At 36.9% G+C, this 16,291-nt stretch overlaps 1 protein-coding gene across 3 annotated transcripts in view; it reads left to right on the top strand.

Moving 5' to 3' along the window:
- The window catches only part of Cadps (calcium-dependent secretion activator 1), a 245,037-nt gene extending 232,650 nt beyond the window's left edge, over positions 1 to 12,387 (top strand). For all 3 annotated transcript variants that reach the window (XM_089085689.1, XM_089085690.1, XM_089085691.1), the window contains 2 exons: positions 579 to 715; positions 9,926 to 12,387. In XM_089085689.1, the coding sequence (XP_088941815.1) occupies positions 579 to 715; positions 9,926 to 10,136 (348 nt within the window). In that variant the 3' untranslated portion in view covers positions 10,137 to 12,387. The remainder of the gene's footprint in view (positions 1 to 578; positions 716 to 9,925) is intronic.
- The last annotated feature ends 3,904 nt before the right edge of the window (positions 12,388 to 16,291 follow it).

Raw genomic sequence — 16,291 nt, forward strand, 5'->3', positions numbered from 1 at the left:
TTTCGTATATGAAAAGCGCTGTCCCCTCCTCAATCCCTTGCTCTTTACGATTAAGTTTGACTCTTTCTTAAAACTCTGTTTTTCAAACAATAAAAAACTTCAGTGTAAAGAGCAAGGCGTTGAGGAGGGGACAGCGCCTTTCATATATGAAATAATTTCTATTCTTTTTTAGTTTAAATGTTGCTCCTTACTTTCAGTTAAAAAAAAACTTATTTTTTAGTTTATTCTACCATGACCCATCTTAGGCCTATTCATATCCAAAACACATGAGTTTCTAATATTTCTCTTTTGGTTGTTTCGGAATTACGTAGTTTTTAGGGTAGTACCACGTTCTCGTCAGTGCTGCAGTGTTGAACCGTGAAAATAAATACGAAAAAAATAATTCGCTAAATTTGAAAACGCTCTTCATCCGTACAAAACGCAGACATTAACAATATGTTAATGGCAATTCTCATATACCCATTCTGGATTAAATTTTAGGCATGCTCATTAATGTTCATTGCGTTACTCCTGTTTTTGTGAACTCAATTTTGAAAAGGAATTATGTATTAGAATACAATATATTTTACTTTGCTTAGAAAGTTTACTCCGACTTCGAACTCCAAGGAATTGAAGAAGAAAAACTGAATTCGAAGACTTACCAATCCACTCTTCAAAGAATTCAGACAGAGGAAGCAACATGCGCCCTGACGATGGGAAGAAGCACGGATGCGGAGTAAGTGTTATCTGGTTTCTTTTAACGCTGTCATTGAATAAACGGCCGCTCATGAGATGCAATCAGGGCTGTCGCCCCTAGTAATTTATCACCATTTTTAGTGATTTTATATCGCCTAAACAAAGAAGTCAGCTCATAAATCACTTGATTATTGAAGAAAATCACTAAATCAACCAAAAAATTACTAAAATCTAGTGATTTTTATTTTCAAGGGGTGGCAACCTTGGGCGCAACCTAGGAAAGGCCCTATCAAACATTAGACTCCATTTCGTATGTTCGACTCACTGTTTTTCATTTTGGGAAGTCGATGCTTCAATCGCATTTTTATGTACCAAACGTGAGAAATAATTTAAAGAATGTAATGCTAAATTACGTATTTTTACCCAATTGGCATTTTTAAGTCATGATGTGCTGTGATGTTACAGAAAGCAGGAATTGGATTCACGCCAGAATTTCTTAATTCAACGGAAATTACTGATTTTACACATCATGGCTTAACACTAAAGAAAAATGCAATGATTATGCTAAAACGTACTAAGATAATCAAGTATATAAAAACCTAATGCGTGCCGATCGCTGTGTTCTGGGCAAAGCCCGGGCTCTAGGTCTTCATCTTTATATGAAGATACTGTTTTTTTCTAAAAAAAAATTGTATTACATTTAAATATTATGTTTTGTTAATTACAAAAGGCATATATATATAGCAATAGAGCAATTTTCTTGCAGTTTTTCTCACAGGCCTCTTTTTAAAAAATTTTTTTTTATTTCGGTCACTATGGGCCGTGGATCGTTCTTTACTAGGTTGCAGCAGTCGCTGTCACCATGATTATATGTCACACACAGGGAAAAGCACTCTACTTTTTCTTACCGGGAACCAACTTAAGAACGAATCGCAATTTCCTACGAACACTTTTCCAGAACTAGGAAAGTCATACTTGAGAAATAAATTTCAGTTTCCTTTACAGTTCTTGCTTCTTCATCGTTGCATAAGCACCAGTTTCCTTTTAGGGTCCATCGGTAAACGTAATAATGACCATTATTAAAATCAGATCCATTATTATAAGGGCATTATATCAGGGCATTATAAAATGAAACGTGTGTCATAAAGACGCAGGTCTTTGTCAAAAATTGCATTGTATTTTAAACATTATGTTTTGTTAATTACAAATGGCACTAGATATAGAAAATTCTTTTCAATTGAGCGCTTAAACGCCTCTATGATGTACCATTGTCCCGCTAGCAATAAAGAAGAAAAAGGGAAGAAAAAAAGGACACATAAGTGATGCCTGTGTAGAAAAGGGATTTTCCTTGATGTTCAAGCCAGGGCAGTTTTCTATACATGGTTTTCGGCAATGGTGGTTCGAATGGTGTGCTTTCGTTTTGATCCAATGTCATTTTTAAGGAGTTTCAGCCTATTTTTTCAAAACTCTCTTAAATTGGGTTTCAAAATAACATTTTAGTAGTTACTATTCCTGTATCAGTTACAAAAGGCATTTTTTTCACTGGCTGGTTATTTGGTTTTTGCTGTGTTTTTTTTTGTAATGTGTGCTTTTTAATTTTTGGTTACTATGGCTCAAGGTTCATTCCTTACTAAGTTGCAGCTATCGCTGTCACCATGACTTCCTACATAATTTGAAAGTTATTTTTTCAACTCATATTGAACTCGCTGATTACGAATATGCCCGTGAATAGATTACTCTAAGTGGTGCTTGACACTTAAAACTGACCTGAAAGATTAAAAAAGTGTCATCTAGCCCAAAAAGTTGTATCACCTTGCTGCACTCCCTTTCAAACCGTTTGAAAGGTTTTTCTAATAATATAGAATCCCATGACTGTGAATGTACCCGAGAATGGCTTCCTAACATGATTCGTGGCCCTATAAAAGACTTGAAAAATTACATGGGTCATATAGGCCCAAAATATTTGTTGCATCATTGACACCTTCTTTTCACACGATTTGAAAGGGCTTTGTTATTCTGATGATAGGAAACGGTTTTATACATGTCGTGTTTCAAACAAGGATAAAACGTCGTTCACCCAACGCACGGGTATAACTTATGGTGTCGAAAAAAACGAGATAAACTAAACTCGGGAACAGTTTTTCTTCAGGGCTTTAAACAAGGAAAAATATGTAAAACTTTACGATGCTTTGGCTTGAGGCAATGAAATATTCTTGGGTACAAAAACAATGCTTCAGCTTTTTAAATACGTATAAAATAGGGCTGATGACAATATGTGGTACATCTAACTAAAAACTTGTTTTTTGTAGTTGGTTTTGAGTCTTTATATACAACATGGCCAGGAAATATATTTTTCGGGGGAGTTGTAGTCATCAAATTGTATTTTATCATCTTCATTAGAAGTCATAGCCTTTTGAAAATCGTGATATTTTTTTTTTCTTATCCAATGTTCCGAGTTAACAAGAGCAGCCTGTAGTTCTCAATTTGTCAAAAATTTTGCCCGTGACTAGCCTTAACTGAGTTTTATCAGAATTTTTTTTTTACTTAAAATTTTACTGTCTGATGCGTAATTTAGCATTGGGTTTAAAGTGAAAAAGTATGTTCTTACATCTCATTTTTGACCAGAATGATTTTCATGCTACTTAAAATACGTCTTGGGCTCTTTTTCAAAAAGTCTAAGTTCCATAAACGCTTTTTGAAATAGAGGTTTTCAATAAATGCATTTTAATTTGTGCATAATTTAGATATTATTTTGATTTTTTTTTTTTAATAATATTTTGTTAAATATTAAAAAGTAAATGCATAGGAAATCTTGATCCAGGTAACAGCTAAACGTTTCGGATGCCCATTGAGAAAGAAAGCAAATGAGTAATAGATTCAGCAGAAAATTTTCTAAAACTTACAAGGTTTCTACATTGCTTGATAAAGCAAAAGAAGTAGTTAGAGGTAATAAAATTAATTTACCATTTGCAGATTTGCAAGAAATCAGTATAAAGAATTTAAAATTTCCACTTACCTTCACGGTAAGGTCTATAAAAAATAATAAATCGACTTGCTGTGGCTCACTTAATTTTCTTTGGGAAGGAGAAGGTTTGCATGAAGAAGAAGTGCAGCTACCACTAAAAGTTATGCAGAACTTAGAGTTAGAACCGGATGATATTGTACTTATAGATTATGTAGCCCTGCCAACGGCCACCTTTGCTAAATTTCAAGCCCAGAGTGTTGACTTTCTTAAAATAGTAGACCCAAAAGCAGTGCTTGAGCAAGCCTTAGCCACCCAATTTACTTGTCTAAGTGAAGGAGAGATGATAGAATTTAAGGATAGAGATAGAATTTATGAATTACTCGTAACGCAGGTAAGACCAGAACAATCGTGTCGAATTTTAGACTGTGACCTAGTTGTCGATTTTGAACAGCCAGTTGGATACATTGAACCTGGACGAATGTTAACGTTTAGTGGTGAATTCGAATCTCCCTCTGCAGAAGAACTTCAGTCTAATTTATTTCCAGGAGCTGGACATAGCTTAGTTAGTAGCGTCATTTCTGCCCCTTCACCATCTTATTTAGAAAATCCTTCTTCTGAAACAATTAGCCTGCCAAATCGTCAGCCTGAATTTGTGCCATTCAGTGGTACTCCCCATTTATTAAACGAAGTGGAGGAAGGGGAAGAAGAGCAAAACGATGAATGAAAGCGAAAAAACGGAATGAAAAAAAAGAATAATGGCTCTCCTGGGGATGGTGCTTTTAGTCGATTTTTGGGAAGTGTTTTCATCGACAAAAAAAGCCCAAAATGTAAAGCAAGAATTCTTTTCTTGTGTTCAAACAATGCTCTTCGCTTGAAGTTTTGTGAACACTTGCAGTGGAGGGTTCATTTCCAAGAAAAGGGAGTTTGGCAAAACCTAGGATATTATTAGGATATTATTGAGGAAAATCACACCATCAAATTCAGCATATCTGAGAACGCTGTACCAGAGGTTTGAAGCTCCCATCTCCTATCTTCTGTGCCTGGTATAATTAAAATCGCTATAAATGAATACGAGACCTGAAAACCTAGGTACTTACACATGTGTTTATTAGATCTTTCCAAGTTTAGATCCCCCTCGAAAAGGACTGTTCCCGTGCAAAAATATTTACAAGCTGTAAAATCAGGGGAAATATCAAATACACCTTTTGGTTTATGTCGCGGTGATATGTCAGCATGCCCTGGTCCGATAATTAATAGAAATATAAATCTAATATTGCGTATCTGATCAATTTTCTCCACTGAGAAGCGTGTCTGGAGCGGGGGCATAATTTTGTCAAGCACCTGGAGGGGGGGGGGCAAAGGTGGACCGAATTTTCCCAGTTGAAGTGAAAATGACAGTGAAAATGAAAAATGAGCCATATAATACCGCTGCCTAAGCGCTGCCTAAGTAAAGAACGATGTGGGCACAATGTATTATTTTTTTCTTTTTTCTTCTTTTTCTTCTCCATACCCGGGCACTTCGTATCGAAGGAGTTGTCGTAGAAACTTCGAAAATGGTTCATTCTATTGCAAATTGGAGAGGCTAGTGCCCTTTTAAATAGTTGAAAGTGATTGGAGGGCAAGTAGCCCCCCCCCCCACACCCATCATTCCCCCAAACACATCCAATCATAATTTAGAGATAGCCATTTTGTTCAGCGTAGTTGATTTACAGATAGAAAATATCTTTTTGAGGAGGACACTCCCCCGCAACCCTCGGGCCAAGGGTTTTAAGTTATGCCACAGGGGGCATAAAAGGTTTTTATAGAGGGCGTTGTCGTAGAAACTTCAAAAAAAGGCTCATTCGCTTGGAAATTCAAAGGGCTAGTGCCCTTTTTAGTAGTCGAAAGTGATTGGAGGGCAACTAGCCCCCCCCCCCCTCCAAGCCCATCATTCCCCCAAAGACATCCAATCTAAATTTTGAGATAGCCATTTTGTTCAGCGTAGTTGATTTCCAGATAGAAAATATCTTTTTGAGCATGACACTCCCCCACAACCCTCGGGACAAGGGTTGTGAGTTATGCCCTGGGGGCATATAAGGTTTTTATAGAAGGCGTTGTCGTAGAAACTTCAAAAATGGCTCAGTCGATTGGAAATTCAAAGGGCTAGTGCCCTTTTTAATAGTCGAAAGTGATTGTAGGGCAACTAGCGCGCCCACGCCCATTATTCCCCCAAACACATCCAATCAAAATTTTGAGATAGCTATTTTGTTCAGCATAGTTAATTTCCAGATAGAAACTATGTTTTGAGGATGACACTCCCCCACAACCCTCGGGGCAAGGGTTGTAAGTTATGCCCTGGGGGCGTATAAGGTTTTTATAGAAGGCGTTGTCGTAGAAACTTCAAAAATGGCTCAGTCGATTGGAAATTCAAAGGGCTAGTACCCTTTTTGATAGTCGAAAGTGATTGTAGGGCTACTAGCGCCCCCATGCCCATCATTCCCCCAAACACATCCAATCAAGAGTTTGAGATAGCAATTTTGTTCAGCGTAATTGATTTCCAGATATAAAATATGTTTTGAGGAGGACACTCCCCCACAAACCTCGGGGCAAGGGTTTTAAGTTATGCCTTGGGGGTATATGAGTTTTTATAGAAGGCGTTATCGTAGGAACTTCGAAAAAGGCTCATTCGATTGGAAATTCAAAGGGCTAGTGCCCTTTTTAATAGTCGAAAGTGATTGGAGGGCAACTAGGCCCCCCCAAGCCCATCATTCCCCCAAACACATCCAATCAAAATTTTCAGATAGCCATTTTGTTCAGCGTAGTTGATTTCTCGATAGAAAATATCTTTGTGAGGAGGACACTCCCCCACAACCCTCGGGGCAAGTGTTGTAAGTTATGCCCTGGGGGCATATAAGGTTTTTATAGAAGACGTCGCAGAAACTTCAAAAAAGGCTCATTTGATTGGAAATTCAAAGGGCTAGCGCCCTTTTTAATAGTCGAAAGTGATTGGAGGGCAACTCGCCCCCCCCCCATGCCCACCTTTTCCCCAGACACATTCAATCAAAATTTTGAGATAGCCATTTTGTTCGGCGTAGTTGATTTCCAGATAGAAAATATGTTTTTGAGGAGGACACTCCCATACAACCCTCGGGGCAAGGGTTTTAAGTTATGTCCTGGGGGCATATAAGGTTTTTATAGAAGGCGTAGCCATATAAACTTTGAAAAGGGCTCATTCGATTGGAAATTGGAGTAGCTAGTGCCTTTTTTAATAGTCGAAAGGGATTGGAGGGCAACTAGCCCCCCCCCCCCACGCCCATCATTCCCCCGAAAACATCTAATCAAAATTTTGAGATAGCCATTTTGTTCAGCGTAGTTGATTTCCACATAAAAAATATCTTTTTGAGGAGGATATTCCCCCACATTCCTCGGGGCAAGGGTTAAGTTATGCCCTGGGGGCATATAAGGTTTTTATAGAAGGCGTTGCCGTAGAAACTTCAAAAAGGATCATTCGATTGGAAATTCAAAGGGCTATTGCCCTTTTTAATAGTCGAAAGTCATTGGAGGGCAACTTGCTCCCCCCCCCCACGCCCATCATTTCCCCAAACACATCCAATCAAAATTTTGAGATAGCCATTTTGTTCAGCGTAGTTTATTTTCAAGTAGAAAATATGTTTTTGAGGAGGACACTCAAGGGTTTTAAGTTATGCCCTGTGGGCATATAAGGTTTTTACAGTAGGCGTTTTCGTTGAAACTTCAAGAAAGGCTTATTTTGTTGAAAATTCAGATGGATCGTGTTCTTTTATCTAGTGAAAAGTGATTGGAGGACAGATAGCACCCCCCACCCATATCCAGCAGTCCCCCAACCCCACTCCGTAAAAATTTTAGAGGGAGCTATTTTGTTGAGCGTAGTTTATTCCCAGTTAGAAAATATCTTTTCGTGGAGGAAACTTCCCTACAACCCTCGGGGCAAGGGTTTTAAGTTATGCCCTGGGGGTATATAAGGTTTTTATAGAAGGTGTTGTCGTAGAAACTTCAAAAAAGGCTCATTCGATTTGAAATTCAAAGGGCTAGGGCCCTTTTTTATAGTAGAAAGTGATTGGAGGGCAACTAGCCCCCCCCCTCACGCCCATCATTCCCCCAAACACATACAAGTAAATTTTGAGATAGCCACATTATTCAACGTAGTTGAAGTTCTGTAAATTAGGTCTTTGAGGATGACAACCCCCTCACAGCCCTCAGGACAAGGGTTGTACGTAAGTTATGCCCTGGGGCATATAAAGGTTTTATAGAACGCGTTGTCGTAAAAGCTTCGAAAAGGGCTCATTTGATTAGAAATTGAAATGGCTAGTACCCTTTTTAATATTGGACAGTAATTGGAAGGCAACTAACACCCCTTCTACGCCCACCATTTCCCCAAACATATCCGATCAAAATTTTTAGACAGCCATTTTGTTCTACTCAGTTAACGTTCAGGAATATATACATTTGAGCAGGAGAGTCCACCCACAGTCTTAAGGGCAAGGGTTATAAATTATGCCCGGGGGGCATATAAAAATTTATTAAAATCTTTGTCGTAGAAACTTGAAAAAAGGCTCATTCGATTGGAAATTCAAAGGTCTAGTGCCCTTTTTAATAGTCGAAAGTGATTTGAGGGCAACTAGCCCCCCTCTCTCGCCCACCTTTTCCCCAAACATATCCAATCAAAATTTTTAGATAGCCATTTTATTCAGTGTTGTGGATTTCGAGATAGAAATTATGTTTTTGAGGAGGACACTCCCCCACAGCCTTCAAGGCAAGGGTTGTAAGTTATGCCCAGGGGGCATACAAGGTTTTTATAGAACGCGTCGTGGTAGAAACTTCAAAAATGGCTCATTTAATCGGAGATTTAAATGGCTAGTGCCCTTTTTATTATTCGAAAGTAATTGGAAGGTAGCTAACACACTTTCCACGCCCATCATTTCCCAAACACATCCAATCAAAATTTGTAGATACCCATTTTATTCGATGAAGTTTGAAGCTCAGGAAGTAATTCCTTTGAGCAGGACACTCCCCACACAGTCCTCAGGGCACGGGTTATAAGTTATGCCCTGGGGGCATGTAAGGTTTTTATTGAAATTTTCTTCGTAGAAACTTGAAAAAGGGCTCATTCGATTGGAAATTCCAAGGGCTAGTGCCCTTTTTAATAGTCGAAAGTGATTTGAGGGCAGCTAACCCCTCTCTCACGCCCAGCTTTTCCCCAAACACATCCTATAAAAATTTTTAGATAGCCATTTTATTCAACGCAGTTGAAAGTTTTGGAAATTAGGTCTTTAAGGATTACAACCCATCTCCCCCCCCACCACCCACAGGGCACGGGTTGTAACTTATGCCCTGGGAGCATGTAAGGTTTTTATAGAAAGAGATGTTGTTAAAATATCAAACAGGGCTCATTCAATTGAAAATTGAAAGGGATAGTGCCCTTTTAATAGTCGACAGTGATTGAAGGGCAACTAACCCCCCTCTCGCGCCCACCATTTCCTCAATCACGTCCAATCAAAATTTTGAGATATCTATTTTGTTCAACGTAGTCGAAAGTTCTGGAAATTAGGTCTTTTAGGGTGATAGCCCCATCAGAGCCCTCAGTGCAAGGGTTGTAAGTTATGCCCTTGGGGCATATAAGGTTTATATAGAAAGTTGTTAATATAAAGTATGTCAATATGAAAGTATGTCAATATAAAACGAACAGAAATTAATTAAAAAAAACTTTTTCCACAAAATAATTTTTTCAAAGAACAATAAAGAACTCCATTAACAAAAAATGAGCAAAAATAAAATCAAATAATCTACCAAGCGTGAAACTACCACAAATCAGAATCGATAAATAAATGCAACCCAAAACGAACAGAAATTACAATAATTACCGGAGCCAAACTCAAAAGGAGCAGAAGCTAACAGAAGTTGGGCGCAAAACCCCCATGCCTTCCCAAGGCCAGAACAAAACTTGCACTTTACTGAAAAAAATATTTTTTTTTTACTTTTATAACTTTAATAAATCAAATAATATTAACATTTTGATTACTAGATATCAGTATAAGTATATTAAACTGACAATGCATATTCATTTGTATTTTTTCAATAAAGTGCAAATTTTGTTCTGGCCTTGGGAAGGCATAGGGTTTGCGCCAAACTTATGTTAATTTCTGCTCGTTTTGAGTTTGACTCGGTAATTTATTGTAATTTCTGTTCGTTTTGGGTTTCATTTATTTATCGATGCTGATTTGTGGTAGGTATTGCATCGGCAAATTTTCACATTAGCTTTTTTTTCAGGTTTGCAGAAGGATCTGCTGGAGGGGAAGAGAAACAAAAGCCAACGCTCCGAGAGACACTAAGCTTAGTGGATGATATAACTCCTGGAAATGTTGTGAACAAGCTATCTAATGTTACATCAAACGTTGCTAGTAAGATGGGAAATATCGTGGGGAAGGGTATAGGAGGCTTTTCTATGAAATTTGGAGGAGGTGGAAGTAGTTGGTTTTAAGTATTGTTCAGTTATAATGAAGTGCTAAAACTATTAAACTAGGGAAGTATTTGAGTACGTCTTCACTAATTTTAGAAGAGTTAAAAATAATTATTATTTGTTGCTTTACAGTTGAGAGGCTAGTATTGTTTTTATTGAGCATACAAACTTATAAACACAAACGGTTGCATCTTAATTTTAAACCCATTTAATCAGGAAAACCCAACTTATAACAAAATAGAAGACCTAACTTCTTATCATAAGAGTTTTATATTTCAAAACTAATGTTTCCTGTTAAGATGACTGTAAAAAAAAATGTCATCCCGTCAACACCCGTGTTGCACTCTTAGTTCAAATATATTTCCACAAACTAAGGGGGATCAGGAATAATCGACTAAACAGTTCAAATTTATAAACTGCATCTATTATTGAGGATGAGTGCGCGGTGTACTACCGTGCACCAGTATTATATCTGGAACTGAGAGACTACTTAAGTAGTAGTTCGGTTGTTCTAAGCCAGTTGGACATCTTGTAGTTTGAGCCGGGTCACTTTTTGGTCCTGTCTGGACCACCTTGTTTTGCTCGTGGCGCTAAAAAAGTGAAATCAGTGCTTTAAGCTGTGGGCGCGATCTCATTTATCACTAGAACAGTTCATTGAACTTAAAATTTCAGTTCAAATGAACCCTCTTGCGATATTCTACTGCCATTGATTTTTTTTCAATCATTCATTACAAAAAAATCATCAGTGACCAGTTTTCCTAAAAAATACGAATTCTGTACTGTTACAGAAGGTAGCTTTTAACCACTGATTTGTATTTCTCAAACAATCCCAATATAATTTATCATGATCATCCCCCTTTTTGGGGCTGTTTTATCCCTTCCTAAGAAATTATACAAATTTCCTTATGTTAATGACTTTTGATTAGTAAATGTTAAATAAATGAAATTTGCATATTTGGAGTCAGCATAAATAGTAATTCTTGTGGCGTGTCTGTCGTAGTTCTGATTGCTTTTAACTTTGAATTTTGTTCTTTACTTTCATTTGCAAACTCTTGTTTTTGGTTTTTCTGATCCTTTTAAATATCATATCCGAAACTCTCTTAAATATTAGGGGAGGGTACAACTCCACAACCATGATGTATACGTCAAAGTAAAACTTTGGTATAACCGTGTTTGTCAAGGGGGCTTATTTTGACCAACCTCCTTCTTATTAAACCTATGAATGTAATGTTTGATCTTACATTCATACAGTCACAGTCCCACCCCCATCGTATTTATCGGAAGGACACAAATATGTGGGCGTAGAATTACAATGTCCTGTGGTGGCGCAGTGGGTTTGAACTCAGCTTGGTAATGCAGAACCAAGATTTTGAACCCCGCTGTAGCAACGCACTGCAAGGCCAACGCAAATAAACCTTTTCAGGTTCGTTTATTTATTTTTATGTTTTTATAGTCGGTGTAGAACAATGAAGCACTTTATATAATTTAATGAAGCCTCAAATATTTAAGCTGTGTCAAATAAGGTTAAAAGATAGTTGTGTTTAATAACCGTTTATTTAGTATTGATTGCAAATACATTCAGGGACGAATGGTCCCTGACGTCGGAAGTCAATATTATTAAGTTTTCGATAGTTCGGAAATAACGAAAATTTATGGTTAAAATCAAAGTTTGAAATTAATGAAAATTCATGCTAAAATTAAAGTTTAGATTTTGGCCCTCTTCGGGCCCAAGTTGTTGTTTTGTGTCACGAAATAATGGAAATTTACATTTGCTGTGGCATATTATTTTTTTCTTCTGATAAATGGAACCAAAAATTTCGAATTCAGTTTGAATGAGCCCCTTTTGATATGTTGTGGCCACTGGTTTGGTCCAATCACCCGTGGGAAGATACACACTCTGTCTCACGAACTAGTGGTGTCTTGATTCTCAACCATGTTGTAGTTGACGATATAGTTGTCATCATGATTGCAGCTTCTTTTGCGGCTGTTTCCCAGATTTTTCTGAAACTGTCCAATTTTTTTATGCTAATGTATTTGTATTGTAAATTAGGTTTAATGATTGTTATCAGAATTCCTATTTTGTAGGTTTAGATTTCTATTACCATGAGTCACTCTTTATTTTCAGTTCACTACCGTGAGTTGTTTGACCATTAACAATAAAATAAAAGTACGTTAAATAAGTCAAGCCATCTTCTCATATTTTAGCTACTCCATGCACACCTCACATTTTTTGCATATTTTATCCAACTGTTCACGGTGCTGAGCAGTAAGAAAAACTGTGACGTGCCGACATCGTTAATAGTAATCCGAATTTTAGTAAACCCAATTGGGAATACAATGCATGCATACACAGAATCTACTTTTCTGCTGATTCCAAATATGTAAAATTCGTCAAGTTTAAGGTTGCTCATCAAAATAGATTAGCACAAGAATATTTGCAAAAAAAATTTAAAAAGTTGAAAACACATAAGAAAATATATGCCATCTTAATAAGAATTCCATCTCAGACCCAAGTACTTGAGAAAGAAGGAGAAGTTCCAAGCCCCTATTTACAAAAATACGAAACATAACGTTATTCCCGAAAATAATTGGCATGGATATATATTTTCTCGGTTCATGGGTTTTTGTTTATATGTTCGTTTTTTCTTGTGTTTTTTTTTTCAACAGGCTTATCATATAAAACCGCTGGTTGTAGAATACCGAGAGAAGGCTTTTTCAAAGGAAATTATTAGTTCCTTTACATAATAGAAGACATTTCACTACACCAAAGGGCTGATTTCTTCTATCTCTGGCCACAAATCACAATTTTGGCCAGAATGGGGACATATCAGTGTTGAGCAAACAGTCAAAGATGGCCAGTCGATTTACAATTACCGACAAGCTGTTTATACACAACGTTCCGGTTTCCAAGATATACTCCTGCAAAAATTCCTCTGAAATATGTGCAGTCAAACCAAGATGAACAGCTATTATGGATAAATGCCCCCCTGTAGTTAGACTTTCATGAAGAGAGCGCGGTATTGAGGGGACAGTAGCCCCCCCCCACATATGTAGCACAGTTATATATCTTGCCCTCCTCATATTTTTAAAAATACCTTTTTTGGGATATTTTCACTGAAAAATACTTTTTTCGGGAATATTTTCATTGAAAATATCGTTTTCTATGTATTTTCATGAAAATAAGGGAAAAAAGTGACAAACTTGCCTCGCCTACATATTGAAAAACCCATTGGCCATCTCTCCTAAATTTTCATGAATATACACTACTAAGGATTTGGAAATTTGGTGGCTGGAGAATTTAGTTTAAAAAAAGTTCTGCAAAGATGTTGATTTTACAAAAAAAGTGTTTTTCCATTCAATTTGATTCGAATATTTAGCAGCGTTATCTTATTTACTGAAAGATTGGCTAAGGTGAAAATGTATGGAAAGGTCTAAAAGGATGCTTATAAAAATAAAAAGATCACTTTGAGTTGAGTATTATGCAGGGCCGTTACTAGAATTGGTGTCGCCCTGGGCAAAATTAATTACGGCACCCTCACCCCGACTCAAACATAAATAAAAAAACAGCCACGACGTCCCTCCATTCACCGAACCCCCCCCCTTGAAGAAGGTACCCAGGGAAGCCTGATCCCCCCCTCTTTGAGCATCCATGAATGTAAGCGAGAATTCAAATCTCTTTTTTAAATTATTTTTATGTAGTAAAATCCTTTGTATAATTTAATATAATACGAGATTTTAAAATGTCATGATCTCTATCTTCGAAGGGGTAGTGGACAAAATTTTTGAAAAATATCCTTAAAATAATGCTAGGAGACAAGAACCCATCCCCACAGACCCCTACCTGTGCGCTTATCTTGCACAGCCACTTTTCAAGAAATATATGGTTATTTTCATAAAAAAAAATCATAGTAATACAATAAATTCAAAATTGATATTACCGTTATGTAACAATAGTGACGTTATTTTAGTTTATTATATTTTCGTTTGTTTTTTTCTGTAGCTATGACTCCCAATCACTTGTTACAAATTTGTCCTTGTAAATACTAGTTCCTTGTAAATGGCGTTTTCTTTCTTGTGACGTTTTGATTATTAAGTAGTTCCTGTTGTTGAATAATTCTTGTTGTCGCTTAGTTGGAATAAATTAGTGTTCCTTCAAAATTTCTTCAACTAGAATTTGAATCTGAAATTAGTAAAAGTTTGGATTTACGTTTTCTATGATTCTAATTAGTTGTGGCCAGGCACCTACGCCGGAACGTATCTAAGGGATACCTTCGTAGAGATGAGCGGATCCCTTCGTAGAGGTGTGGATCATTTGTAAAGACGATAGCTTAAACAAAATTATGGATGCGCTTCGCTCTTTACTCGGTTGCAGCTAAGAAAAAGCCAAAGGTGTTTCCTTTGTATATCAGTTTATGGCCTTTTACGGCCCAGCGACTCTTTGACCAGTTTGTTCATATTGATGGACACAGAACCGATCAAACATATTAAAAGATGTACATCTACTGTCAATTCGGATCTACAGAGCTCTGCCTTACATTATTTTATATATGACTGCAGTTGACTGTTTCGATCAGTTTTGGTGGCAGATCTTGACTCCTCCAGATGATCGGTGAATGGACACGCCAAAGTACAATTACAAGCTTCAATTTATCAACTTTTCTTGTAAATAATAATAATAAACCCTGGCTAGGGATTAGACAACTTCTCAAACTGATTTGCTGTGAAAATGCAGTACCCAAGGAGGGGGACATCCTCCTTCAGGAGATCCCAAACTGTAGAATTTAGATTTTTTCAGGAAGTCAGATTCATCTGTGGCCCTTGAAGATGGAAAACCTTCACGAAGATCTTTTCTTCAGGAAATGCAGTACAGAAATAAATTTATCAACAGTAAAAAAAAGTCAAAGTTTCTAGGACTGATGTTATAAAATATAGATTTTCTTAAATTTATTGAAAAAGGTCATGGCAAGTCGAACACCAAATTATCTTGTTATTTCAGGGTGTAAGAGGGTCTAGTGACGTTACTTTCCTCACAAAGTTAAGCGTCTCCAACGCGATAACGTATTTTAGTCCCGAAGCGTGGATATTGTGGGGTAAGACTGTGCTGTGATTTTAGAGGTTTTTTTAGATATCAAGACATTTGACTGTATCGTGAGGTCAGTGCTTGTTGTCATAACCAAATGGGCATTTCACGGTTAGAATGCTTGACAAAATTCAAATTTATGGGAATGGGAAATTCAATTATTAAAATATATTATCAATTGAATCCAGCGATAGTTTGGATTTCATTCAAAATCCAATAATGCGATAAAAATCATTTATATAAAATATTTATATTTGCAAAGATCTAATTTCCATTGACTATTAGATATTTCAATAATACATTGCAAAATGTACTCTAAATTTTGGAAATTTACATTTCAACTGATCGCCAAAGAATTCCAATGAAAATTGTAACTGTCTTGTGACGTCGGAGTGCGTCGCGGCGTCGTACGGATAATTCAGAAAGAGTTTCTTAAATTGATGGATTTATTAGATCATTAAATTAGAGCTTAATTTAAGAGCTTAATTAGAGCTTAGCATCATTAGAGCTTAAATGAGTTGTCAGAGCTGAAAAGAATCTCCTACCTCCTTAAATTCTCCTAGGTCAAATGTCTCTTCACCTGGTTTTCAGCTTATAATCGGATTTATTTTTTCTACTGACTTAAGACGCTGGATTGCACACCAAACTTGAACAATAACAAAACTACAAAACATTTGCAATATTTTGTTTTTAATCTAGTAACTAGCTTAACCCCAATGAGCAAAATGCAAAGGGAGAGTCCGCCAAAGACTAAAGGAATTAGGAAACGTATTTCGGCTGGACGGTTTTAAAACGATCACTATTTAGGTTTTAACTTTATTGCCTGTCAAGTTCAACAGTCTTTAGCTAAACCACTTACACAGGCATGTGGGTTCCTGAATAACGCACAGGTATAAGCTATCATCTCAAGGGTCAAATTTGAGACATTGGTGGCAACATTTTTGAGGCAAAATCGTAAAAGGGAAAAAGCAAGCGAATTATTTCTAAGAAAATGATTGGTAAATTATTAAAATAACGATACGGGGGAGGAGGGGAGGCTAACCCCTTTAAAATGTCTAAGTACCTGCAGTTATATACACTATAAAAGCATGGGCGG

This window comes from Artemia sp. Qi Xiang Cuo, chromosome 3 (assembly GCF_049724085.1).
Source record: "Artemia sp. Qi Xiang Cuo chromosome 3, ASM4972408v1, whole genome shotgun sequence".
Classification (NCBI taxonomy): domain Eukaryota; kingdom Metazoa; phylum Arthropoda; class Branchiopoda; order Anostraca; family Artemiidae; genus Artemia; species Artemia sp. Qi Xiang Cuo.